Source organism: Phoca vitulina, unplaced genomic scaffold, assembly GCF_004348235.1.
Source record: "Phoca vitulina isolate PV1807 unplaced genomic scaffold, GSC_HSeal_1.0 scaffold20, whole genome shotgun sequence".
Lineage (NCBI taxonomy): Eukaryota > Metazoa > Chordata > Mammalia > Carnivora > Phocidae > Phoca > Phoca vitulina.
The window spans coordinates 9,602,868-9,627,361 of NW_022589723.1; the positions used below are offsets into that span (position 1 = coordinate 9,602,868).

At 45.4% G+C, this 24,494-nt stretch overlaps 1 protein-coding gene across 3 annotated transcripts in view; it reads right to left on the bottom strand.

The window, feature by feature from the left end:
- Nucleotides 1-1,948: 1,948 nt before the first annotated feature.
- The window catches only part of INO80 (INO80 complex ATPase subunit), a 132,518-nt gene continuing 109,972 nt past the window's right edge, over nt 1,949-24,494 (bottom strand). For 2 of the 3 annotated variants that reach the window (XM_032418101.1, XM_032418102.1), the window contains exons 29-36: nt 20,113-20,185; nt 12,866-13,024; nt 12,100-12,202; nt 10,545-10,633; nt 8,059-8,214; nt 7,605-7,764; nt 6,693-6,908; nt 1,949-4,918 (exon numbers count right to left, since the gene is read on the bottom strand). In XM_032418101.1, the coding sequence (XP_032273992.1) occupies nt 4,701-4,918; nt 6,693-6,908; nt 7,605-7,764; nt 8,059-8,214; nt 10,545-10,633; nt 12,100-12,202; nt 12,866-13,024; nt 20,113-20,185 (1,174 nt within the window). In that variant the 3' untranslated portion in view covers nt 1,949-4,700. The remainder of the gene's footprint in view (nt 4,919-6,692; nt 6,909-7,604; nt 7,765-8,058; nt 8,215-10,544; nt 10,634-12,099; nt 12,203-12,865; nt 13,025-20,112; nt 20,186-24,494) is intronic. The other variant, XM_032418103.1, reaches the window with a different exon arrangement.

Consider the following 24,494-nt stretch of genomic DNA (forward strand, 5'->3'; position numbering starts at 1 on the left):
TTTCGGTGAGGACTGAAATAGCCCAAGTGCCTGTCCCCAGTCTTCAGGAGCCTCCACAAAGGGGCCTTTCCCAGCACCATTTGCTACCACAGAGCAAATACCCAGGCACATGGTTTCAAGACAGCCAGAGGCTCTGACTTCTCTAGAACAGACCCTGCCCTCCATACACCTTTTACATCTGAGTGGTTTGAATGGGCACTGTGAAGATGCTCGTGGGCAGCCATCACTGGCCACAGCTGCCTCCCAAACTGCATGGCTTCACAAGCCAGTGGTCTCTTGAGCAGCCAAATTTCCCCACGCCCTTGAGAAGGGTTTAGCAAGGAGCTAAGACAGTTAACTGACCCTGAGGAGCCTGGTGGCCATGATAAGAAGACAGGCAGCACAAAACAGTGAGTGTAGGGATCGCAGACCCTGCAGTGGTGGCCAGCACTAGAGGCTCCATGTTGGCGGGAGCACTGGACAGAGCAACAGCAACAGAGCAGAGCCCTCGTGTACCTAACATGTCTAACAGAGGTGCTGCCGACAGGGGAGGGGGACGGAAAAAATCACGAACTGACAGTTTTAAAATGAAAAACAAAACACCCCTGAAAAAATACATATGGGGCCAACTTTTCCTGGAAATACTGGGCTTTCATTTTCTGTCATCAGGTGGATTAAGTGGAATCAGGGAAAGAATAAAGTTGTATTTCCTGCACAGGGTTTCCTGGCTGGGGTGGGGACATCCAGAGGTAGTTTCCTCAGGCTGGCAGGGCTGGAGGATGCTCGAAGGCCCTGTTATGCCAGGTGTGGTCCAAGGACTAGCAGCATGGCCATCACCTAGGACGCGTTAGAAATGCACTCTCAGGTCTCACCCTGGACCTGCTAAAACTCAATCTGCAATTCAAGATCCCAAGGTGACTCATGCATATTATGTTTGAGAAACACTGCCTTAAGGGATGGTTCAGGTTTCAAATTCTTTTTTTTCCTTGCAGTTGAACTCCACACAGAATCTTCGCCTGGCAGTAAAAGCAGACCAGAGCTGGTTAATTGGGGCGGCCACGCCCCTGTGCTCCTCACTCGCAGCAGCCTTGGAGGTCCATCTGAGAATCTCTAAAACCTGAAGTCAGCTAAAACCTGCTCATCTTGCCTCAGCATCTAGTTTGGCATTGATGGGATGTTTAAGATTTTTTTATTTTTAAGTAATCTCTATACCCAAACATGGGGCTTGAACTCAGGACCCCAAGATCAAGAGTCACATGCTCTTCGGACAGAGCCAGCCAGGTGCCCCTAGGGAGATGTTTCTACTGACAGATGGCCTGCTGTGAGGGGCACAGGTGAGGGGTGTGGACTGCACCTGCAAGCCAGCAAGGCTCTACAGATGGAACATGCTGGCGGACACTAGGGCAAAGCTGTACGTAAGAACCCAGCTCACTGCTCAGTCCGCATTGCCCTGCTTCCTGCCCAGCCCAACCTCAGGACTAGAGAGACACAAGCAAGCCCTGGTGTGTCCCCAAAGAGTCCTGGGTGCCTCAACAAACGCCTACACATAGACACTGGGATAGTAAGCCCACCACAGACCCTGCATTTCCAGGGCTGCTCGTACAGACCCACAATCTTAAAATTCACTTACCTAGGATCCCCAGAATTGACTCATGCGGCGAGGTGACCCTGGCCAAAGGGACAGGCCTCACTGTGATCCAGGCCAGACCTGCACTCTAAGGCCTGGGCTTCCAGGCTTCCTGAGGGACACTTCCTTTAGCAGGCAGGAGCCCTCTCCAGCCTTTTTTCTGTGTTAGGGGACTGCTTCCCTGCATTCCTAAGAACTGGGCTCTCTCACATGGAAGATGGACTAGTCTTCAGAAAGTGGGTAGACAGAGCATGAGTCATAACCTGGGGACTGGTTAATGAGCTTGAAGCCTTCACTTTTAAGATTCAAGTCCCATCCATCTATCCTCAGGGAGGGGACGGTCAGGTGAGGAGGAACATTAAGGCGGTGAGCATTTCTCGTATGAAATGTTAGCTGTGCTTCTTCAGGGACTGGATTAAAAGTGGGTGAAAGGGGAGTATGGTAGCATGTGTGGGAACTGAGAAGACTAGAGGCCTCTGACCCAAAACTCAACATGCTTTTCAGGCAGGGGCATTAGCCTACCCACATCCGGACAAAGCTGTGACAGAATCCCAGTTGTCAGGTCTCCAGAGAGGTGGCCACTGCCAACCTTGGCAAGGCTCCAGCAGCAATGCCACTGGGGGCCTTGCTGAGTAATGAGAACTGGAGAGGACCCTTCCTAGTGGGCTTGTTGTGACCACAAGCCACAGTGGTGATGACAAGAGAGCGTGGTTACTCTGGTAACCTGGTCTGTGTGAGGCCTTGGTCGAATTTGCCAGCAGCAGGGAAAACAAGACCCAGCATGTATGATAGTGCTACTGGAGACGGACAAAATGAAGAAAGGGCTGACCCTGTGGCTGGGTGAGCAGCCGCTCCTCAGGAGCCAGCCGACTCCGATCAAGGGTATGCAGGGTGAGCCAAGGCTCGGGAGGCCACACAGGCAGCCTACTTGGGAACGGCACGGGCCCTGCCTGAAGGTGACGCAAGAGCCTATCAGTGTTTTCACTCATCAGAGAAACACCAACTGCCAGTCTAGGCTGGGAACTTGATCTTTTACCAACTGACCGGAGAGCTAAGTTTTCAAAGCATGGATGTCTTTGGAATCATTGCAACATACTTCACTGTTTTCGTTCATGATTCTTACAAGCACGGCTAACTTTGAGAACACTGAATTCCGTTCACAGTCAGTATTTCCGCTGCCTTAACTGACCCACAGACAAGTGTACTGGAACTGCCAATACATACATTTGTGTACACACACCACAGTTTTAGAAATTGGGACCATAAAGTTGTACCTATTAGTTGGGGATCTGACACAATACACATTGCCAGGATCATCTCTCATTTGTGGTTTCTGGAGAAAGAACCTGTCAGTATTCAGATGACCACTTTTGAGCTTTCTGACAGTGGACCAGACCAAGCCGTCCACACCTGAGTCTTAGAGTCTAGGTCCTGAGTCATAATGAGTTCACACCCTGAGGGCCCTGGCCTCGAGCATGCCAGGGACTGGTCAGACCTCCTCTCTGATGGCTGCAGGCAAATTCCTAAGCCTGATTAAAAATGCCACTGAGGAAATGCCCACAGAGCACTCCCCATCCCAATGACAACCTGTCCTCTCCGACCACAGGAATGATGTTGGGGCTGTTTCCCTTTAACCCTGCCACATTCCTCCAAGAACCCTACTATGCCCCCAAGAGAGGCAGCTGCAAAGACCACAGACATCCTGATTTACATAAAATTATCTCACTCCATTTTATTTAAGATTTTTTTCTCCAGTTAGTAAAAGAAAGATGTGTCTCTCTTTATACATATGTACAAGTTCAGTTATAAAAATAGACAGCACATTCAAAGAGAAAAAAGGCTTGGCATTTTTCTGATTCCCTCTAAATAGCTTCTGTACACAAGAGTCTGGGTTTGGGCAGGGGAATCTTAATGATTTAAATTAAATGATTCCCCTATCACCCCTACTCCAAAAAAAAGTTTTAAAAATCAATCTGTCTAAACTCAATTCCGCGATTTTCAGGTGTGCAAATTAGAGGCTGGCCTGCCCGGAAGCACCTGCTCCACCAGGGACATCAGGCTGGGGGCAGGCAGAAACACCTCCCATGCAAACACCACCCCTTTGCCTCTCTGTGGGGGGGGGCGCGCAAGCTGAGGCGGGTGGGGCTGGGGCCAGGAGGGTCGGTGCTGAGCTTTGCCCTTTCTCCATCCTCTCCGCCTCACTCCTGCTGTCCCTTCCTTTCTCAGTGCAATATAGACAGTGCATACAGCCAAGCAGGGGGCTGAAGGGCAGGGGTGGGGAGACTGTGCATTCAGGAAGGGCAAGGGGAGTCTGCAAGAGGGGCAGTGAGGATGTCTCCTGCTGATTGAGATGGCTCCTGGTTTCTTTACTGGCTTCTGGGAGTCCCGGGGTGGAAGCTGCTGCTACGGTTGCTGGTGGGACCTGAAGGTTCTCTGGCATGAACCATGCAGGACAGGGGAGGAAATGCTGGGAAAACAAGTGCCTCCGGGCATGCCTCCTCTAGTCTCTGTCACCCTCATGAGCCACTCACTAACCTTTTCGCACTCACTGTTCTCTTCGGTGCTGACACTGGCAAATGGAGTCTGGAGACCTGGGGAGCTGCCCAAAGACCGAGGATGCCAGATAAAGGATTTCCTCCCTTCCTAGCCTGACAGGAAATCACAGCCCTAAGAGAGGTCTCCACTGTGGAAGGTTCTTCACAGCACTTGCAGAGCCTCTGCAAGGGACATGACCAGAGCCCAAGTGGAATGGGGATGGAGACTGTGTGCCTGAGCATCTACAGGGGGTCTATGTCAGGCCCTTCCCCAGTGCGAGGTTTAAGATGTGGCTGTAAAGTTCACTAGAGATGCTGCGAGGCCGATCTCTGTCCTTGGGCCTTCTTCCTCATAGGCCCCCCAGAGCACTCCTCTTGAGACACAGGTGAGAAAAGTGCTCACACCAACCACCTGCCTGTCCTTCCCTTGCTGCAACTGGTCATCTCTGCCCTCTGACCTGGGATGTAAGACGCTGCACTGGGCAAGCCATCCAAAGACCATATGTGGGCCAGGACTCTGGCCCCTGGTTTGGTTGAAGGAAGCCAGAAGGTCCAGGTGGTTACCGTCCTCCAGAGGGGTTGGTGCCTTTGCCCTGTTTCCGGACCAGGGAGTCTGGGGCTAGGCTGCTGGTCAAGTGGAGATTCTTGGGAGTCCCAGGAACATTATTTCCTTTGCTCAAAGGGGAACTCAAGGGAGAAGAGGCGCTTGAAGGTCCAAAGTCAGCAAGGCCAGCAGGCCGAACAAGAGACGTCTGCAGAGGACTGCTAGCAGAGATTCCTGTGGGGAGGGAGAAAGAGGCAAGAAGAATATAGGCCCCAGGCCTGTCTGAGCTGCCCCGGTGCCTCACCTTGCTTGCTGGAGTCTGGGCTGGAGGTGAGGTTGTGGGGAACCCCTCCCACTCCTTGCCAACCTCTTCTTAGCACCTTTGCTTGCTCTCCTGTCAACTGTCTTTTCTGTAAGAGGGATGTGTTTTTCAGGGAAAAACAACACCTACTCAGCCTTCTCCACATCACCTCATCCACAAGGAGTAAGATGTCACCTCGATGCTCAAGGGCAGAGCACACGTCACACAATGTGGGGAAGCCAACGCTGCAGGATGGTGTGTAACTTCTTAGGCACTAATGTATTTTCTTACGTATTCCCTCTTCCTTCTTGGGACACCACTTGTGATTAGCTGCTCCTAATCACTCCTCCTTCACTTCACAAGATGTCCTCTATTCCCTAAACTCTGCCGCTTCAAGGACCCAGTTCAAATTGCTCATCCTCAGTGATGGCTCCCTGGGTGACAAGTCTTTCTTCCTTGTATGAGCCAAATCCACTTACAACCTCATAACACACTGTCTAATATGCTTCAATTGTTTCTTGCAGAGTGGTTTGACTATCCTGAAAAAGCATATTAAGTGCTTGGTGGACACACAACTGTCTCTTCCCATCCACCAGGGAGCTGCAGGGGATCTCTGAATCAGTCCTTTCCCTGGTTTTCCCATTCCCAGTCACCAAGCATTGTTGATTTTTCTTGTGACACTCTGCCTCCTTCACCCCTCCAGCCCCTTCTCAGACCAGATCTCCAGGAGAAAGCCTGATGGGTGTTGTGGCTCCGCCCATCTGGGGGTGAGACCCTGCCACGGCAGCCTGGACTGCTGGTATGATTGTTGTTTTCCAAGGATGTGAGGAGCTGACAAAAGGTTAAGAAATGCTGGACTAAGCTATTATACTTCATATTCATTGAATGAACAAACCAACGAGAGCCGAGATTCCTGCCGTAGGAGGAAGGGGAAGGGGGCTGACACTTACTCAGCATCTTCTATCCAATAATGGGCAACACCCGCTACAACAACACTTTCAGCTACACACCAAGCCCATGCTGAGTGCGGAGGCCAGTGAATGGCGCTCCCCTCCCCACCCCTCGCAGCCGTCCTACAGGCTATGCTTCTCCTCCTCCTCCACACGCCCTGCTCACCACAGCCACCTCCTTTCACAAACTTTCCAGAGCCCCTCATCACACACCTGAGAGGCTCTTGTCCATTAGGTCCTGCCATGTCTCTCCACTCCTGACACCTATTGCTCCTCTTGAGCTTGGCCTGACTGACCTGCTCCGTGACCCCGGATATGCCCCTTCCTTTGTCATCCTTCTCCTTCTTTCTGAGTTACAACCTGGCAACTTCGTCTCCAGGTCCATGGCTGCCCCCTTCTTCCGAGCTATAGCTACAATGAAGGCCTCCCCATTTTTGTCACTCAGTACACACATGCTGTCGTGTATTGCTGTTAAACATATTCCACAGATGGCTCCCTCTTCTCACTTCTACTACACACTCCAGAGCGGGGGCCATGTGTTATTCTCTCATGCACACAGCTCGGGTGATGGCAAATGCTGACTATGCTAGCCCGGATTACTGAAACAGAATTCCTGAAATGCGCATCTTGGAGGGAGCTTCCTGGCCCCGGGGGGTGCCCTACCTGCTCTCCGGGCACAACACTCCACAGACCCTCCAACCTGTCCCTCACCAGAAGGGAGCCTGCAGCTCACCCCTGCCCCCAGGGGCCTCCGCACCTTTAGACACATTGTACCCGTATGCAGCATAGGCGGCTGCTGAGGCCGCCGCGGCCCCTGCTTTGGCTCCTGCCATTGCGGCAGCACTGCCTGCGGTGGACTTCCGGCTCCGGCCTTTCCCTGCTCCTTTGGCTGTGCTTCCTGAACCTTTGGGGCGGCCTCGGCTTCGAGCTGAGTGACCACGTCCTGCGGCTGGCATTTCCTGAATGGAAATTCCTGTGGGAACAAATGGGCCAAGAGGGAGAAAGAGTCAATCTCTTGACATGTTAACAGAATCTTCCCCGGACAGGCAGGGCTGTCTCTCGGCGTGTTTCAGGACTCCCAGGGAGGGCTCCGTCCCCATTTAATGGCTGGGCCAAGGAGTCACAGAGTAAGAATCCTGAACAGCTAAAACAGCCTGACTCCTTAAGCTGCTTCTCATTCTAAAAGAGTGGTTCCACTACTCCTGAATTTCTTCTTTAACGAGTTTCATTACTAAATGAACCCCAGGGGTGCGCTGCCTGTGATTCACCTGCGCGCTTCAATGTGCTCCTGCCTTGGAGAGCCAACTTCTACTCCCAAGTTTTAAAGCTAGAGCTCCTCAAGAAATCACACCGTGGGCCCCACAGAACAAAGTGAGGAAAGGCCCAGAGAAGCAAACTTTAATTAAAAACTAGCAAAAACAAAGGTGGAATATGAAAGATAAGGCTGACTAGAAAACAAAGAAGTTTGAAATCTTTATAAAGTTCTTTCTCCCTTTCACTTGACAGGGCTACTGAAAGAATAAGCCTATCAATTCTTTTTCCTCCACTTGTTTACAGACAGTAGAAAATGCCGTGATCTTAGGAGGAGTTGGGACTTCAGCACGAAACCCATGCTTCTCCTGAGGCACTGGACCAGGCCCAAGCTGTATGAGACCGCAGCACCACTCACCGTTCACAGTGTCTGAAACGGAGCCTGTTATGGAAGCAGGAGAGTTGGTGGCCCGAGACTGGGGGGCTGAGGAGGCTGGGTCATCCACGATGACCAGCATATCACTGCTGCTCTCGTCGGGGGGGATGGAGCCGGTGTGCAGCTCACTGCTGATGGAGATCTGGAGGAGGAAGGGTCGCGATCACCACCATTCTTGGCGCCCACAGCCCATGGCCCTCATACCCATGTGAGGACGTGCTTCTCAGACCTCATCACTATTTCTCTCTCCTGCCTGGCTTCATTCCTGACGGTGAAATTCCCTGCTTTGGCTCCAGAGAAGCCAGCCTGTCCTCATTTCCTTTTCTTCTTATGGATTCCATGTGCAGCCCCCTTCCCCAAGGCAGGAGAAGCAAAGGCTACAAGGTCAGGACATAGTCCCCACCGCTGGAATGAAGGCATCTAAAAGGAGCCTCACCTCACTGAAAGGGCTGGGCATGGCCGAGTCCACGCTAATGAAGGAGTCGTCCCCGTCAGCAGAGAGGTTGGAGTTATCAGCCGAGGGAACAAATGGGATCACTAGGTTCACACCCTCCTTTCTCCTTTTACCATCCAATTCATCTTCCTTTTTCTTCTGGGAACACACAAATCAAGAAATTTGGAAAAAGCATGAAGATAGGCACTAAAAGAAAAGTGGGGTTGGAAAAGAAAGTGATGACAGAAATCTGACTCTCTGTAAACTTACAGGTTTTTTTTTTTTTTCCATTAGCATACTTTTAAGGAAGGAAAAAACTCCTAAGGAAGGAGGAAAGGCATAGCTTAAGAAGAGTTTATGTATATTCTACCCCAGTAATACAGAGCTGCGAGGCAGGCGAGTCACACCAAATCAGGGCTGCACGAAGCCTGACCCATGAGGGGCATGTCTGAGCTGCAGCACTTGTAGGGGTGGAACTGATTCAGTCCTACAAGAGGGAGGCCCAGTGCCTTTAGTGTATTTTCTGCACATCTGTTTTCACTCTGCCTTCTTTTTAAATATGCGTAAGGAGAACAAAGGTTCTTATCATACCCAAGAAATAATGGGTTGCTTTTGTCATTATTTTCTCAGTTTACATGTAAATGCTTATGGGTTGAGCTACATTAAGCAGGTCTAGAACCAAGTTTAGTAGGGCTCTGTCACAGATTAGGGACCTGAAATTGCAGAATATGCTTGGAAAATTCTGGGAATCACATCCACTCACTGTATCTAACTGCATTTGTATCCACCCCTATATCAGGGTTAATGTCTTTGTGTAGTTTATACTACCACTGGATGTTTATCTGAAACTTCTTTACTCAGAGCAGGGATGGCTTCTGATGCAAACTCAGCAAACCCTACAATATCCTGTATTAGAAAACCACCTTTTGTGGTTCAAAGACTTCATTGCTGTAGTTTGGATTATTTCCCCTCCCGCCAACCCCAACCCCAAACTGCATTTGTAATTTTGTGGCTGAGGGTCATTTGTTTGTTAATGTACTGTGCCTTTAACTTTAGACAGCTTTTTATTTTGATGTCCTGTTGGCTCAGTAATGCTCAGGATATCAACTGTTTTGCAAAATAAATTTACTGAACTTGGGCTAAAATAAAAACCAACCAAACAAAAAACAAAAAAACCCCACCACCTTTTCTTCTTTGATGTGGTTTCTGAATATTAAAGCTATTTTAATTCTAAATAGTAGTTAAGTAATGGGTTAGAGATTTGAGGGTGGAGTCACAGTTCCTGGATTTTTCAACTTTGATACAGTGAACACCAGGGCACCCTTTGGGTTAGAGAGAGTTCTGCTTAGCAGAAGGTACAAGTGAGGGTATGGATTTTACAAAAGAAGAGCTGGTATATCTACTGGAAAATGATCAAATAATACAGACAAGTTCCTAGGCTGCTGACCATCAAGGCCATACGGCCGAAGGGACAAGGGACATGAGGCCCAATACAAGCTTGGATAAGGGGAAGAAGTCAACCTCCACTTACGACAGAATCATATCAACCTGTGGTCAGACCATGTGCTTCAGACAAACCAAACAGTCCAGGGAAATGAAGCATGGATAACTGTTGGGCTTGAGGACCCAGAGCTATCAACATGCCTGAAGCTCACAGTAGCTATCTTGTTCAAGACCAGGGGCCCAACGAGGGCTGATAAAGATGGGAAGGGCAGCAAAACCCAAAGGTAAGCCAAACCCACCAGAAAAAATTAGGAAGTACTTTCTGAAAGGTAGTAAAGTGGTTCTGAACCAACAATCTTTAGGTGTTAAGTCTGGGAACCCGGTCAGAACCAATGGGCCGACTCCTGAAACAAGAATAAATCCTGAAGGCCTCACTTCAATTTACTTGTCAATAAAGACCAGAATAAGGATCACTGAAATAAAACTCTGGTAGAAAGAGCAAGACAGGGAGAAATATAAGGGGAATTACATCCCACTTCGCAGCTGCCCAGGTGGGGTCAGGAGGGAAATGTCAGAAGGGAGACAAAAAACAGCTCAAATCTTTGACATAAATTAGAGAAAAAGAGATGAACAGATTGGTCAGTGATTTCTTTTTCCAACAACAGATGACACTGAATGGAACACTAGCAGAATTAAGGTAGGATGGATATAATGACCTCTTAGGCCCTTTCTAAGATTCTACGCAATCTGATAATATAAGTAAGATCCATCTTATCCGCATTTAGCCTTATGCTTTGCAACAGCCCTGACAAATGATTTCCATAATTACATGTGACCAGACAAGGTAGGTCTGTGTGGGGACTACTGGTCTACCAAGGCCGCATTTCTCCTGATCAAATGTCATTCAGCACAGAACTGTTACCACATACAGCTGGAGCTGGATACCAACCAGTAACCAAGATGACAAGCCATCTACCCAAAGCCTTTTTTGTAAGTGCCACCCTGTCCCCTGCTGGTCCCTGCCGGCCACCCAAAGCTTGAGATACCTTCTCTGCATACTTTTCCCGCTTGCGCTTGCGCTCTTTGACTCGGTTGGTTTCCTCCTGCTGCCGTTTCTCTTCTTGCCGCAGTCTCACTATCAAGAAAATTAAAAAGATCTGAAGATCTGATGAAGTATCTGTGGTAATCTAATTCTCATTCTCTGAAATTAAGGTGGCCACACCCTGTGATATTTATGTTCTAGGGCAGGACATCTGTCTAGGGCAGATTAACTGGTTTTTTAACGTGGAGAGGGAACAGAGTTCTTGGATTTTTAACAGTTTTGGGGGTCAAGCCATCATTCAGTTTAACTGTCATGGGCTGTTCCTTGCCTTTATTCTTTCTCCTTTTCTTTTATTTATTTATTTTTTAATTTTAAAAGATTTTATTTATTACTTGACACAGAGAGAGAGAGAGGGAGAGAGCAAGCACAAGCAGGGGGAAGCAGCAGAGGGAGAGGGAGAAGCAGGCTCTCCGCTGAGCAGGGAGCCCGATGTGGGGCTTGATCTAGGACCCTGGGATCATGAACTGAGCCGAAGGCAGCCGCTTAACCAACTGAGCCGCCCAGGCACCCTCTTTCTCCTTTTCTTTTCAGCCTTTTAATATCTCTGCATTGCAGAGATCAAGTATGATTGTAGAGTCCTGAAAGGGTTTTAGAAGGCGGTGGCAAGGTGAGCACTGTAAGAAAGGAGCTTCATCAGGGGCGCCTGGGTGGCTCAGTTGTTAAGCGTCTGCCTTTGGCTCAGGTCATGATCCCAGGGTCCTGGGATCGAGCCCCGCATCGGGGTCCCTGCTCCGCGGGGAGCCTGCTTCTCCCTTTCCCACTCCCCCTGCTTGTATTCCCTCTCTCGCTGTGTCTTTCTCTGTCAAATAAATAAAATCTTCAAAAAAAAGGAGCTTCATCATACTTTCTGATGTGATGCTGACATCCTCACGGGCTCACAAGGTAATTCTGAAACCAACTGTTCTCAAAAGCCAGCAGTACATGGGAGAATGCTACAGCAGTGTGTTTCTCCAACTTCTCCATAAAAACATTTCTTTGGGCAGAACAGAGTAAATTCATTACTGCTGAGGAGTCTAGGGATACAGCCTCCCTGATGCAAATTTATTCAAAGTCATAGTACTTTTAAAATACATGTGAGTTTTGCCTTCTACTCCATAACACATTCTTTTTTTTTTTTAAGATTTTATTTATTTATTTGAGAGAGAGAGAGACACAGCGAGAGAGGGAACACAAGCAGGGGGAGAGGGAGAGGGAGAAGCAGGCTTCCCGCCGAGCAGGGAGCCCAGTGCGGGGCTCGATCCCAGGACCCTGGGATCATGACCTGAGCCGAAGGCAGACGCTTAACGAATGAGCCACTCAGGCACCCCTCCATAACACATTCTTATTTGGGTTTTGATATAAGTTATTAACATAAAAAATGCTTCTACCCAAATACAATCTTTGGCTTTGCTTACCCTTGGCACACAGCCAAGAGGCCCTACCATTTTTGGATGGGTGAGGCCAGAGAAACATCTTTTATAGGGAGGAGAGGGCTTTAGTAAGAGGTTTAGAGTACGTACATTTCTTTTCCAGCTCTTCATCATCTAGAAGAAGACTAACCACCTCTTTGGGTTTTAAGGTATCTGGTTTGAAGTTCCCACCAGAAATCACCATCCGCTGAATCTATACCAAAGCAGATCAAAACATCACCACCAGGTACCCATTCCCTTATGGCTAATATCCAGAAACAAGGCAACATCTTTCTCAATCTGCTCTTCTGGCACTTGGATTCCCTATTTCTTCTCATTCATCTCACTGGCTCATTCAGATTATTTATCCAACAGAAAGAACAATGAGAACTTCTCTTGCTTAGGACTGCTAATTGATAGCTAGAAGATCCAATAATACAGAAATCAAGATAAAAAACCCTCAAACCCCCAAATAATCATTTCTTTGGAAACTAGCAAATTTGGCATACAACTTAAGAGGCTGTCAAATCAAAAAAAAAAAAAAAAAAAAAAAAAAGAGGCTGTCAAATTGAGAGTACTAGGATGAGAGCTCAAATGTCATTCCTTATTCCCCTGAATGGTAAAGTATGTGAAACAGGAGGGCCATGACTGGTGTCACCCCGCCATGAACAACAGCCCAATCTAGCCTGTAGAGACCATTCAGATAGAAAAGTGAGGAATGAACAGCCAGGGCAGTACAGGGCTTGATTTTATTTTCTATTCAGAAGAACTTTTCGCCCCTTCCTGACCCACAGAAGGCAAGGGTCTTAGCCCAGTAAATGTGGTTGTACTTTACAGCTTCTCCACCACTACAGTACTTCCTTTGCCTGCTGCTTACCTCACTCTTCTCCTTGGCTCGCTGTAGAATGCGTTCTTCAATGGTGCCTTTACAGATGAGCCGGTACACAGTAACCTGCTTTGTCTGCCCCAAGCGGTGGGCTCTGTCCATGGCCTGCTGGTCCACAGTGGGGTTCCAGTCGCTATCATAAAAAATCACCTGCACGGGCAGGACAAGAATACAGCGAAGACTGAGGCACTCTTACAGCAAGGCCAGGAATTCTGAGAGCAATCTAGCCACTTGTCATTTGCAGTAGTTTGATGCCAGATTTTTTCCCAGGATATTAAGATGAGCAGACATCCACTCATAAAACCAAGCCATTCCTTCACTTGTCTTGGGCAAAATAGACATACTCTAGCTTTTTTTTTTTTTTCAGGATTTTCATTTAAAAAGAGGGAACAACAATAATATTAATAGTTAATTAATACTTAGTGCTCACTATCTGCCAGTCACTGTTCTAGTTGCTTTATGTGTATTAACTCACTTAAATCCCATAATCACTATGATTTAGGCACTATTAAGACCCCCATTTTATAGATGAGGAAACTGAGACACATAGGAATTATAGAATTTATCCAAGATCACAGAGCCTAAGTACGTGGTAGGCCTATGAGGTGGGGGATATGAAAGCCTTCTCTCTCTTTTTTTTTTTAAGTTTTCATGTATTTATTTAAGCAATCTCTACCCTCAACATGGAGCTCGAACTCACGACCCCAAGATCAAGAGTTGCATGCTCTTTCAACTGAGCCCGCCAGGCATCCCTGAAAGCCTTCTCTTTAACACTAAGCCTACCATGGTAAGGGATAGGCATAGCTTTCCTGGCATTCTCCGGCTCATATTTCCTATCCCTTGAATTCGGCAAAGAAACATTTAAGGGTTCCCTGGAAGCTACTTTTAGTTTGCTAAACAACAAACATAAACAACAACAGAATGTCCTCTCCTCTCCTCCACCCCACAAGTGATCCTACAGCCAACAGACTCCTGGGTCCTCAGTCCTGAGGCTACTATTGAATATAGGGGATGTCCTGAAAGAAAGCCAGTTCCAAATGGCCCTCATGCGTCCTCATCTATATTCAAGCAAGTCACCAAATCCAGCCACTGCTTCTTCAGAAATGAACCTCTCCTTTTTATAGTCCTACTGTCCCTATCCTGGACTGGGATCTCATCACCTACACCTGGCTCACTGCCACTGTCAGACCAGCAGGCTTTCTAGAGCTCAGTCACTCTCTTCTTTAGTCTACTTTGGTTACCACTGTGGGCCACTCTATTTCCCTGCCAGTTATGCGGTAACACACCAAGTCCAAACTCCCCTCAATAATCAGGCCTTGCTATACTGAGCCAACTTCATTTCTATTCTTTTCTAAAATAAACACGCCCCTTCCTTTTTGTTAGAGAGGTCTCTTCAGTGCTCCTCACTCATGATTGTTTGCATCACTTTTTGCTCAAGCTCTTTTTCTGACCTGTAGTCCCTCAATTCTTCTCTATTGGTCCTTTAAGGTTTGATTCAAGCTTCCCACTTTCGAGAAGGCTTCCCTGATTTCTCCTGCCTATAACAATGTCCCTTTTCCCTATTCCTCGTGTATTCCTACTAGAAATAATAATGGTGAAAATCTGTTCAGCACTTACAATGTACCTGGCACTAGTGTGCATACATATCTCACTAAATTTTCACAAAAACCTTGCGTGTTTTCATCTTATCAATCAGGAAGAGACTGGCCTGAGTTCATGGTCCTAACAGTCTCCCTCCACAACCTGCACTATTAACAATACCTTGCAAGCATTGCCTATCCTGGTCCAGTTCTCACTTAATCACTATCTTCTATGGGTGTCCAATTATTTCATGTGTATTATTTTAAAAATCTCCCTATCTGGTTATATCGTAGGACAGACAGCATCCATCTGTGCAAAGTAGAATTCCACAAACACTAGTTGATTAATACTAGAATCTGTAAGGGAATTGATCAACACTAGACCAAGCCTAAAAATGTAAACTCAGTGATTCACTCTGAAGTAATTTATTTATTCTCTCATTTAAAATTGGACACAATTCTGCCATTCTCTGCAGAATTCAGACTCTGAGTGAAGATGGACAAAAGACATTGGCATTTGCAACACTCTTGCCTACAACAGTAAAACCCCCACTGGCTCTTTCTGATGCTGCTTCTTTTGTCTTGCTTTTATGCGAGGTATAATCCCGCAATTTTTTGCATCAGTCAGAATCCTTGGAGAAAATCACTAACTGCCTGCCAAAGAAAAGAAAATCATTACGAAAACTTACTGCTAATCCACAGTGTCCACAGACCTAGGATTCTGAAGTACACAATACTTGCCATTTGTAGAGGAGCAGAGCAAACCTGACGATGGGATATTTTGGAGATTCAATAGGATATGCAAAATTCTAGAAAATCTACTTTAAACTTTCAGAGAGAACAAGGATAGGAAGACAGAGTTAATGAAAAGGAGGCCTCTGATTGGACTGGGGAGAAACACTACTTGCCCAACACACCTAAAATGACTATTACTGGAAAATGACAGCTGATGTCTCATCCAAAAGACAGTACCTTTAGCTAGTTACCTGAGCCTGAGGCAATGGTGCAGCAGGAATTCATAGTGGGAAGTTCTACGTTATGAATCATTTCATAGGTGCTTCCTTAACATTTACATTTTTTCCTGGAAGTCTCAGTGGCAACCAGACCTGATTCAACTTAGGTTTTTTGAGCTCATAAAAGGTAAAAAAATTAAAGTTAAGGAGACAGGCTGGAAATTTAACTTCAAAACAACTCCCACATTTAGTGGCTAATTATCATTTAAATGGGTTAAAAGAGGTGAGAAATTTGGGAGGACTAGAATAAAATAAGATTCTATTAAGAAAAATACTTACCAGGAAAAAGAGTATGAAGTATATATAAGCTAGTAAGTTAACACAAGAATGGGGGAACTAAAAACCAAGCCAGATAGATGGTTATTATCTAACCTGACAATGAAATGAACACTGAATCAATCAGGACTTGAACTGGGGGCAGTGAGGAGGGGTGCTGGGGGAGACAATGCCCACCACAGTGGGAAAGAGATGACACCTAGATTTGGTAATCAGGTTTATGGAGCTCAGTGAGACATTCTAGAGAAAAACAAATAACAATTAAAGGATAAGAACAACTAATTTAGCCAGTAAAGATGAAAGCAAATCAAATGGATGGCCACAAAGCATGGCCCAGCAATGACTAAGGGGAAATATATTAATAGCACCTTCATGAAGTTGTACACACCAAGCTAGACAGGCATGAGGGGAGGAGGGAGGTGAGAGCTGAGAAGGGCTGGAGGCACTGGTTTCACAGGTCACTGAGAGGGAGTTTCAGGGGATGAGGGAGTGAAACAGAAAACAGGAAAATTTTGAGACGAACAACTGGAAAAAGTTGGACCAACACTTGGAGGGTGAAACTCTCACCCAAGAGAATGGGTGGGAGCTCAGTACCTTGGGAGGGCTGAAAGCTGTCTGTCCCATGTTGTCTCATAGGACATATAGGAATTCTCACATTGCCACCAAGAGAAAAAGCCTCCTCCGTCTCTCTCTACATGTGAGCATTTAAAACAGGTCTGACACAGGAACAAAACAAACAGTGCAGTTTATAACAACCGTTCACCTAAAGACAGACAAATGCAAAGAGTTCCCTACTTTAGGAAAAATATACAAAGAACAAAACAGTAAGGGGCCATTAATCACATGCTAAAATCATGTTTTTACTAACAGAGTGGGCCAGAGTCCCACTGTTTACAAAATACATGTTTATCGACATTAAGTTTTTCCTGACATTTTAGGCTGACTAACTTCTTCCTTGTCCATAAATGGTTCTGGGGAATCTTCCAAAGCTAAATAAATCTCAGGACAAAGGAAGAATGCCAGGCAAGCAGTTAAGCCTATTGTTTCTCTAATCACACACACACACACACACACACACACACACACACACACACACTTTGACTTCACATAAAGCATAACCTAGAAATTCATTTCAATCTTGAGGAATATTTTACTGAGAAGTACTCCAGGAGGTTCTAATTTACAAGTAAGTCCCCAAGCCTTCCCCTCAAAATTAAATGTAAATTACTTTGGAATTGGAAACTCAGAATATTCAGAGCCTTTTCTCTCTAGTCCCTAGGATGAAAAGGGAATTCCTACTTCTTTTTTTTTTTTTTTTTAAATTTGACAGAGAAAGACACAGTGAGAGAGGGAACACAAGCAGGGGGAGGGGGAGAGGGAGAAGCAGGCTTCCTGCAGAGCAGGGAGCCTGATGTGGGGCCTGATCCCAGGACCCTGGGATCATGACCTGAGCCGAAGGCAGACGCTTAACCTACTGAGCCACCCAGGCGCCCCGGGGATTCCTACTTCCACTCCTCTAGCCATGGGTTCGGCCTACTTTGGTTCTTTGTGGTTGGCAGACCTCCTAACCTCCACAGGGCAAATTATGTGAATACTAGAAGCATAAAGCAGGATCTCCTTGCTCAAATCTGCCTTTTCTTTTTCTTGACTATGCAAATAAATGACTAGGAGAACTATTCCTTTAAAAAAAAAAAAAGGATTTATTTATTTATTTATTTGAGAAAGAGAGCGTGTGTGAGCTGGGGGAGGGGCAGAGGGAGAGGGAGACAAGCACACCCCGCCCCCCACCACTGAGCCCTCCCTGAGATCACGACCTGAGCCGAAATCAAGTTTAACTCACTGAGCCAGCCAGGCGCCCCAAGAACTGTTCCTTAAGAAACCATAGACCAAACCTGAGATAGGCAGGCTGAGATGCATTTTAATCACATGAACTTATGCTTTCTACTGAACTCCAGACCCTGCTGCCTGGGTGACCTTGCCCCTTAGTGTTTGCTAAGAATCTTGAACTGAACACACCCCAAATCAAACTCTCGATTTCTCCTCTCAAACCCGTTCCTCCCAGCATCTTCCCCTTAATTGCTAATTGATGTCCCCATTATTCCAGTTGCCTAGGTCAAACACCTTGGAGTTTTCTTTGACACCTCCCACACATCCCACATCCAGTGTAGCAGCAAACTCTACTGCCTGTGCCTCCAAAATACATGGAAATTCCTATTATTTCTCCCCATCTCCACTGCTTCAACCCTTGTCCAAGTCACCATCACCTTGTGTCTAACTCCTAACTGAACCTCCTGCTTCTACCTTTCTCCTTGTAGATCTTCCCACCGTACTCCCCAAAAGCCAGAGGGACACATTTAAAACCCAAGCCAAATCAAGTTACCACTCTGTTCAAATTCTTCCAGGGGCCTCCCATCTCAAAAGTCTTACAGCCCATGAAGGCTTCCACGATCTGCTTCACAACACTTATCTGACAACCTCTCCCCATCATTCGTTCTGTTCCACCTACAAAGGGCTGCTCGCTATGGCCTGATCACGCCAAGCATGTTCTCGCCGCAGGGCTTTGCACTTATCTCTTCTGCCTGGAATGCTCTTCTTTCTGCCAGATATATGCTTGGCTTGCTTCCTCACTTTCTTCAGATCCTGGCTCAAGTGTCACCTTATCAGAGAAGCTACACTAGTGCATATAAAACCACCACCCCCGATCATGAATGGGGTCTTGAAGAATAAAAAGAAGTTTACCAGGTGGAAGAGACGCTGAGCAAAGAGTTCGTGCAGCAGTGTAATACAATATGGTATGTTCAGGCACAAAAAGTGAATCATTATTTCTGGAACATAAATTCTGGGAAGGGGAAAGTAAGTCTGGCAGTTAGACTGGAAAGGATAAAGGCCACAAAATGAAGGGCCTTGTATGCCATGTAAAGGAGCTTATCCTTTGTCTTGTAAGATGATGGAGATTCCCTGAGAGTTTTAGGCAAAGGGAGTGGCATGGTTAATAAAGAAGGTTATAAATAAACCAAGAGAATAAATATGGGGCTGGGGGCTGAGACTGGAGTCCAAAAGATTCACTAGGAGAAAGTGGTTTCTCCTGTACTCACACTGAGAGTATGACTAAGTTAGGACTGTATGGAATGCTTAAAAAATACAGCTGGAACCAAGGAGTAAAGAGAAAGCCAAATTTCTGCTATGTGATGTGACACCAAGTGAGCCACCACCTCGGAGAACCCACAAGAACACATCTACCACCAATGACAGCCTTCCCTTAAGACTACCGAAGCTGATGATGCATGTTAGATCTAGCATCTACCCAGCTAGGCTTCCAGCAGTCGTCAGGCCCTGGAGCCTTGTCCAAACCTGGTTAACTGGCTGATGAGTTTTATATGCCAAGGAAGGTACAGCTGACTCCTGTGCTGATATTCTACTTAATGATGTTACAGAATCTGCTTTTCTTTCTTGAGGTCAGGCAGCTCTACAGTACAGTAGTTAATAAGGAGAGAGAGTGGACACAGCCTAGGGGTGGAGACTAGGAAACATGGGCTCTAGTTCTAGCTCTGCAGCTTGGGAGTCTATTCAAGTCTCTTCTCCCTTCTACCTCATTTCTCCATGAATCTCCGGGGTTTGCATCCTCCTCCCATTTCTGGGAATTTTCATGCTCTGTATTTCACAGAGAAGCACCACAACAGCCACATAAAATGACATTTTTAGAGTCATACTTGCTACAAAACAATTTCCCACTTATGCATTTTATGTCTCAAGGTTACTGAAATTATTAAATATATTTGAACACTGGGAATAATTCTGAGATTCAAAAAGGAATGCTCTTTTCCATTTCAGTCAACTGAAGTATTCTTCCAGGGAGACTAGGTATGAAAGGATAAATAATTTTGATACAATGTCTTTATTTTTTTAAATTACCAATTTCGTTGCTCTCCAATCACCTTTTGAAGTTTGGGATAAAAAAGTATGAGTTTTTCCCATGGTGGAATAAGAGCATAATTGCATAAGAGCAATAAAACAATCATTTCTGATTTTGTTCAGTTATAGCTCCTAAAAAAAACCTGTTAATCCAGCCAAATTATTTAAATCTGTTTATTCACTGAGGTACTCGAAGTGTTTAGAACAGTATCAGACACATAGTTGGCATTCACTAAATATTTGTTGAATGAATGTGTAAGAAACTTATTCACAGAGAATGGACAGAAAAGTCCAGATGGAGAGCTAAAATGTACTAGTCAGCCAAAATGCAACTATTGTCTTATAATGAGGGAAAGAAATAAAAAGTGTGACCCAAAGCAAAGGATAATACCAACTGAACAATATATTTATACTAGAAAACCTGCATATCTGGTATGTTGTGGCGCTCATTACTTACTGTATCTGCAGCAGTGAGATTGATACCCAGTCCTCCAGCTCGTGTGCTTAGCAGGAATACAAAGATGTCATTCCTGCAGAAAAGGGAAGAAGATATGTTAAGAGGGAATACTAAAAGAGAAAGACAGCATGCATGTGGCAAAAACAGAGATCTCTGAAAACAGAATAGTGTCCAGGACTAGAAAGGGTTATCCAGGCCTGATCCACATTTCTTGACACATTGTACCAAGGTGCTCTGATGTTAAAATAGAATCATGGTTGTCATCTCCTAATATGCAGATATACTTCTGCAGCCTACTAATACTGACAGACTGATAGGCAATATAATTATAAACATGTAGCAAACATAACAGAAAAATATGTTATCATGGAAATAGTTATAGTGTCATAGTTCAAACAAGTCAAGCCATTCCTAGGTTCATACAGAGGGAATAAAAATCAGTATTCCTTGGCGCTTCCCTCAGGAATCATGACTACCAATAATTTGGGAACTAATGATTATACTTTCCCAAAGCACTCATTTTCAGAAGAATAAAGTCAGTCCCAGAAAAATGACCCTGAGGTCAGGACTAAGATCCAGGTCATGACTTCTATGTATTAAGGTGAACTTAGGATCAATCTATGAAGACAGGCTGGAATTAAAGTACTTTTTAATGTATGGCAACATAGCCCCCGTGATTAGATATAGTTGTCTCAGTTTCCCTTGACGTCCTTCGTCCTTTTAAAGAAACCCAGAATTATAAATAAACCGGTAGGTACCACTGTCACTCATTCAGACAACAAATATTTACTGAATACCTTCTAGGAACAGGCCCATGCCAGGTCACAGTGAGCAGGCTTGGACTACAAGATTTATCTATGTACACACATACAATCAAGGGCTCAGTTTGGTCCCAATTCTTGCACATTTTTAAAAAAAATTTTATTTATTTATTTGACAGAGAGAGAGACAGTGAGAGAGAGGGAACACAAGCACGGGGAGTGGGAGAGGGAGAAGCAGGCTTCCCGCCAAGCAGGGATCCTGACGTGGGGCTCGATCCCAGGACGCTGGGATCATGACCTGAGCTGAAGGCAGAGGTTATTTTTCAGAACATTTCAGAGAGAAAGGAACTGCATTATACCGGTGCGCAAACTTTACAGTCCTTTAAATCAAGCTGCTAATCTCTTTTCTCATGATTAAAATTGCAGGTCACACCTATTACTGGTCATGAAATCAGTTTGGTAGATTGGACTACATTAAAGAAATAGAGAAACGAATAGAACAGATTAGAAAATATTATAATACAGGGGTACCTGGCTGACTCAGTCGGGAGAGCATATGACTCAAGTTTCAGATATGGCATAGAGGTACTAAGAGGTACTAAATTCCAATGTAAAATGAATTTTACTCATCCCTTGATGCTGTTCTTCCCTGGTGAAGTCATTTGACTGAAGGTCTGTTTCTTGGACTATAAAATGAGGATGCTCTGAATACAGCTGAAGTGACTAAGTGATGACATATCAACAGTAAACATGAGTATCAGTGAAGTTAGCCTCCTGGTTAATCACTAAGCTGTGTTGGTCCTAGAGAAATCTGTCTATTATTTGCATTTAGTTAAACACAAGGTTCCCAGAGGCAGGAATGATAACAAAGTATGTCTGCAGGCCTGTTACAAGGCCAGATTCCAAAAGGTCTATATACCCACTGAAGTTCTACTAGTTTATCCTTGAATATTATCAAGTTTAATATTTCATAATTTTATTTATTTTATTTATAAAATGTCTTCGTTTATAGTTAATACATATAAGGCAACCCAAAAAGTTAAAAGGTACATGCTAGTTTGCAAACACATTTTCCTATAGATATGAGATGATGTGAATGGAAGCTTGACACCTTACAGCCCAGAGGAGGGTATCTAACCACAGTGAGGCTGCAAATAAAAACTGATTGAGCTTTCCAGGGCTGTAGTAACTAATCTCTACAGAAGAATTCTTCCTTCTCTGACCCTCTGACCTTCACTGCTCCTCCCCATACTTCTTTCTCCTGCTTTGGTGGAAACAGAAGCAGTGGTCAGAGGCTTCTCTCCAATACCTGTGTGAGAGGGGACGGAACCACCCAAAGGCTAGGACTCATGGTAATTCCTAAAGAAGTCCATAGCCTGAGCAAGGGGTGGGGCGGGGGAAGGGAGAGGGGACAGGGAGGGAGGTAGAAAGCAGTTGGGAACTGCAATACAAGGAAGGGTAGAGGCAGGGGTGCCTGGGTGGCTCAGTTGGTTAAGCGTCTGACTGTTGATCTCAGCTCAGGTCTTGATGACAGGGTCTTGAGTTCAAGCCCCATGTTGGGCTCCACACTGGGTGTGGAACCTACTTAAAAAAAAGAAGGGTAGGGGTGCCTGGGTGGCTCAGTTAGTTAAGTGTCTGCCTTTAGCTCAGGTCATGATCCCAGGGTCCTGGGATCGAGCCCTGAGTCAGGCTCCCTGCTCACTGAGGAGCCTGCTTCTCCCTCTCCCTCTGCCTGCTGCTCCACCTGCTTGTGCTCTTTCTCTCTGTGTCAAATTAATAAAATCTTTAAAAAGAAAAGGGGGTGTAGAGGCAGGAAGATGGGTCATTTCCATAGTCTGGACAGCCAGAGGTAAGTCCCCAGATATGGTAATCACTTATAAACAGGGACCATGTATAGAAAAAGCAGTGAAGGGAATCTAGGTAAAAATAAATCAGTAGCGGGGCGTCTGGGTGGCTCAGTCGTTAAGCATCTGCCTTCGGCTCGGGTCATGGTCCCAGGGTCCTGAGATGGAGCTCTGCGTCGGGCTCCCTGCTCCGTGGGAAGCCTGCTTCTCCCTCTCCCACTCCCCCTGCTTGTGTTCCCTCTCTCGCTGTGTCTCTCTCTGTCAAATAAATAAATAAAATCTTAAAATAAATAAATAAATCAGTAGCAAAACTTAGAAATATATAACAATAGAAGACACTTTTTTTTGGGATATTAACTATGTATTGAGAAGATGCCTTTTAATGATAAGGTAGATGGTAAGCAGCAAGGTTTGATAATTTTATCATATTGAAATGAAAAAATAAGGATTATGGAAACCTTGGGTTGTTAAAATAAATTACTGTCCATCCCAGAATACACTGCTGGATCATTTATAAACAAAAACATCTAAATAAAACTGCTGAGAAGTTCCTTTCAACTTAATAAATCTAGTATTGATAATGTGAATTACTGTTTTCGGGGCTCTGACTAAAGGGAAGAAAACAGAATCCCTGAAGGGAACTTGATGGTTTGGGTGCCCTCTAGGGGGCTGAAAAAGAATTTCAACTCAGGGTTTCCACTGGAGCAGGCCTCAGCAAGCAGACTTCTGGGCGGTCTGGGAATGAGCCTATGAAATCACGGAGCAAAGATGTGCTTAGGTCTCTTATTCTTGTTTAATGACCCACTGAGGCCACTTTGCACCAAAATACCCAAATAGTCCTGGCATGTAGCCTAACCGACTGCAGTGAAGACTTGCTCAATGACTGAAAGAGAGCCAGAATGAAAGAAGAGGCTGGAACTCTACAACACTCTCACCAAGAAAGAAAAAATCAACACTACACTCACTTTTTCTCATGTTTTCTAAAGGGTCACCCTGAGGGATCAGATGATGTGTGTGTGTGGGGGTGATCCATATGGTAAATGTCATGGGTAGGAGGAAGGGAAGCAAAGGCTGAGGCACTCCAGAGCAAAGACCTTGTGAATGGCTTCTAGGATCATGCACTGATCACATGTTCTGAATGTTGCCCAGTCAGGACATCCTGGCCAAACAGTCTTTAGTCTCAGCCGGACTCTTTCCTGGAAGGATCCCTCATAAATAAATCTTGTATGAAGGGAATGTAAATGGCTTTTTATAGGAGTTCTTGTTTACTCTGGCTGACCTTTGAGCCACAGGGCTCTCCAGTTGAAACTACATTTTTTTCTTTTGATGTCTTTTCATTAGTAATAACGAAAATATTTGGCAAGGCATGTTTTGTTTTCAAAAACACCTGTCTTTTTCTTTATATTGGGCTACATCAGCCACTCAAATTTATAAGCTGAGAACTTCTTCCCATTTGGAGGGGTCTGCTGGATAAGCTTATCAGCATAGGCACAGTTCAGACTCTATATATGAGAAGAAGAGATTATGTCCTACTCATAATTCCAACTCTGGTCAATTAACTACCTCACCATGTAGGCAGGGAAGGAGACATTAGTCTGTTTTTTTCATTTTGCCTAATATTAGACACAGGTGTTAAAATGATGGTTACTCAAATGTTGGATCTCAATAAAAAACACTGCTCCCTAAATAACTCTCAGTTATAGGGTCTGGAAGCTTAAGTAAGGTTTCCCAAGAAAGCTGTGTAAAACAAGTATTTACTAAGCAGATCTAGTATAAT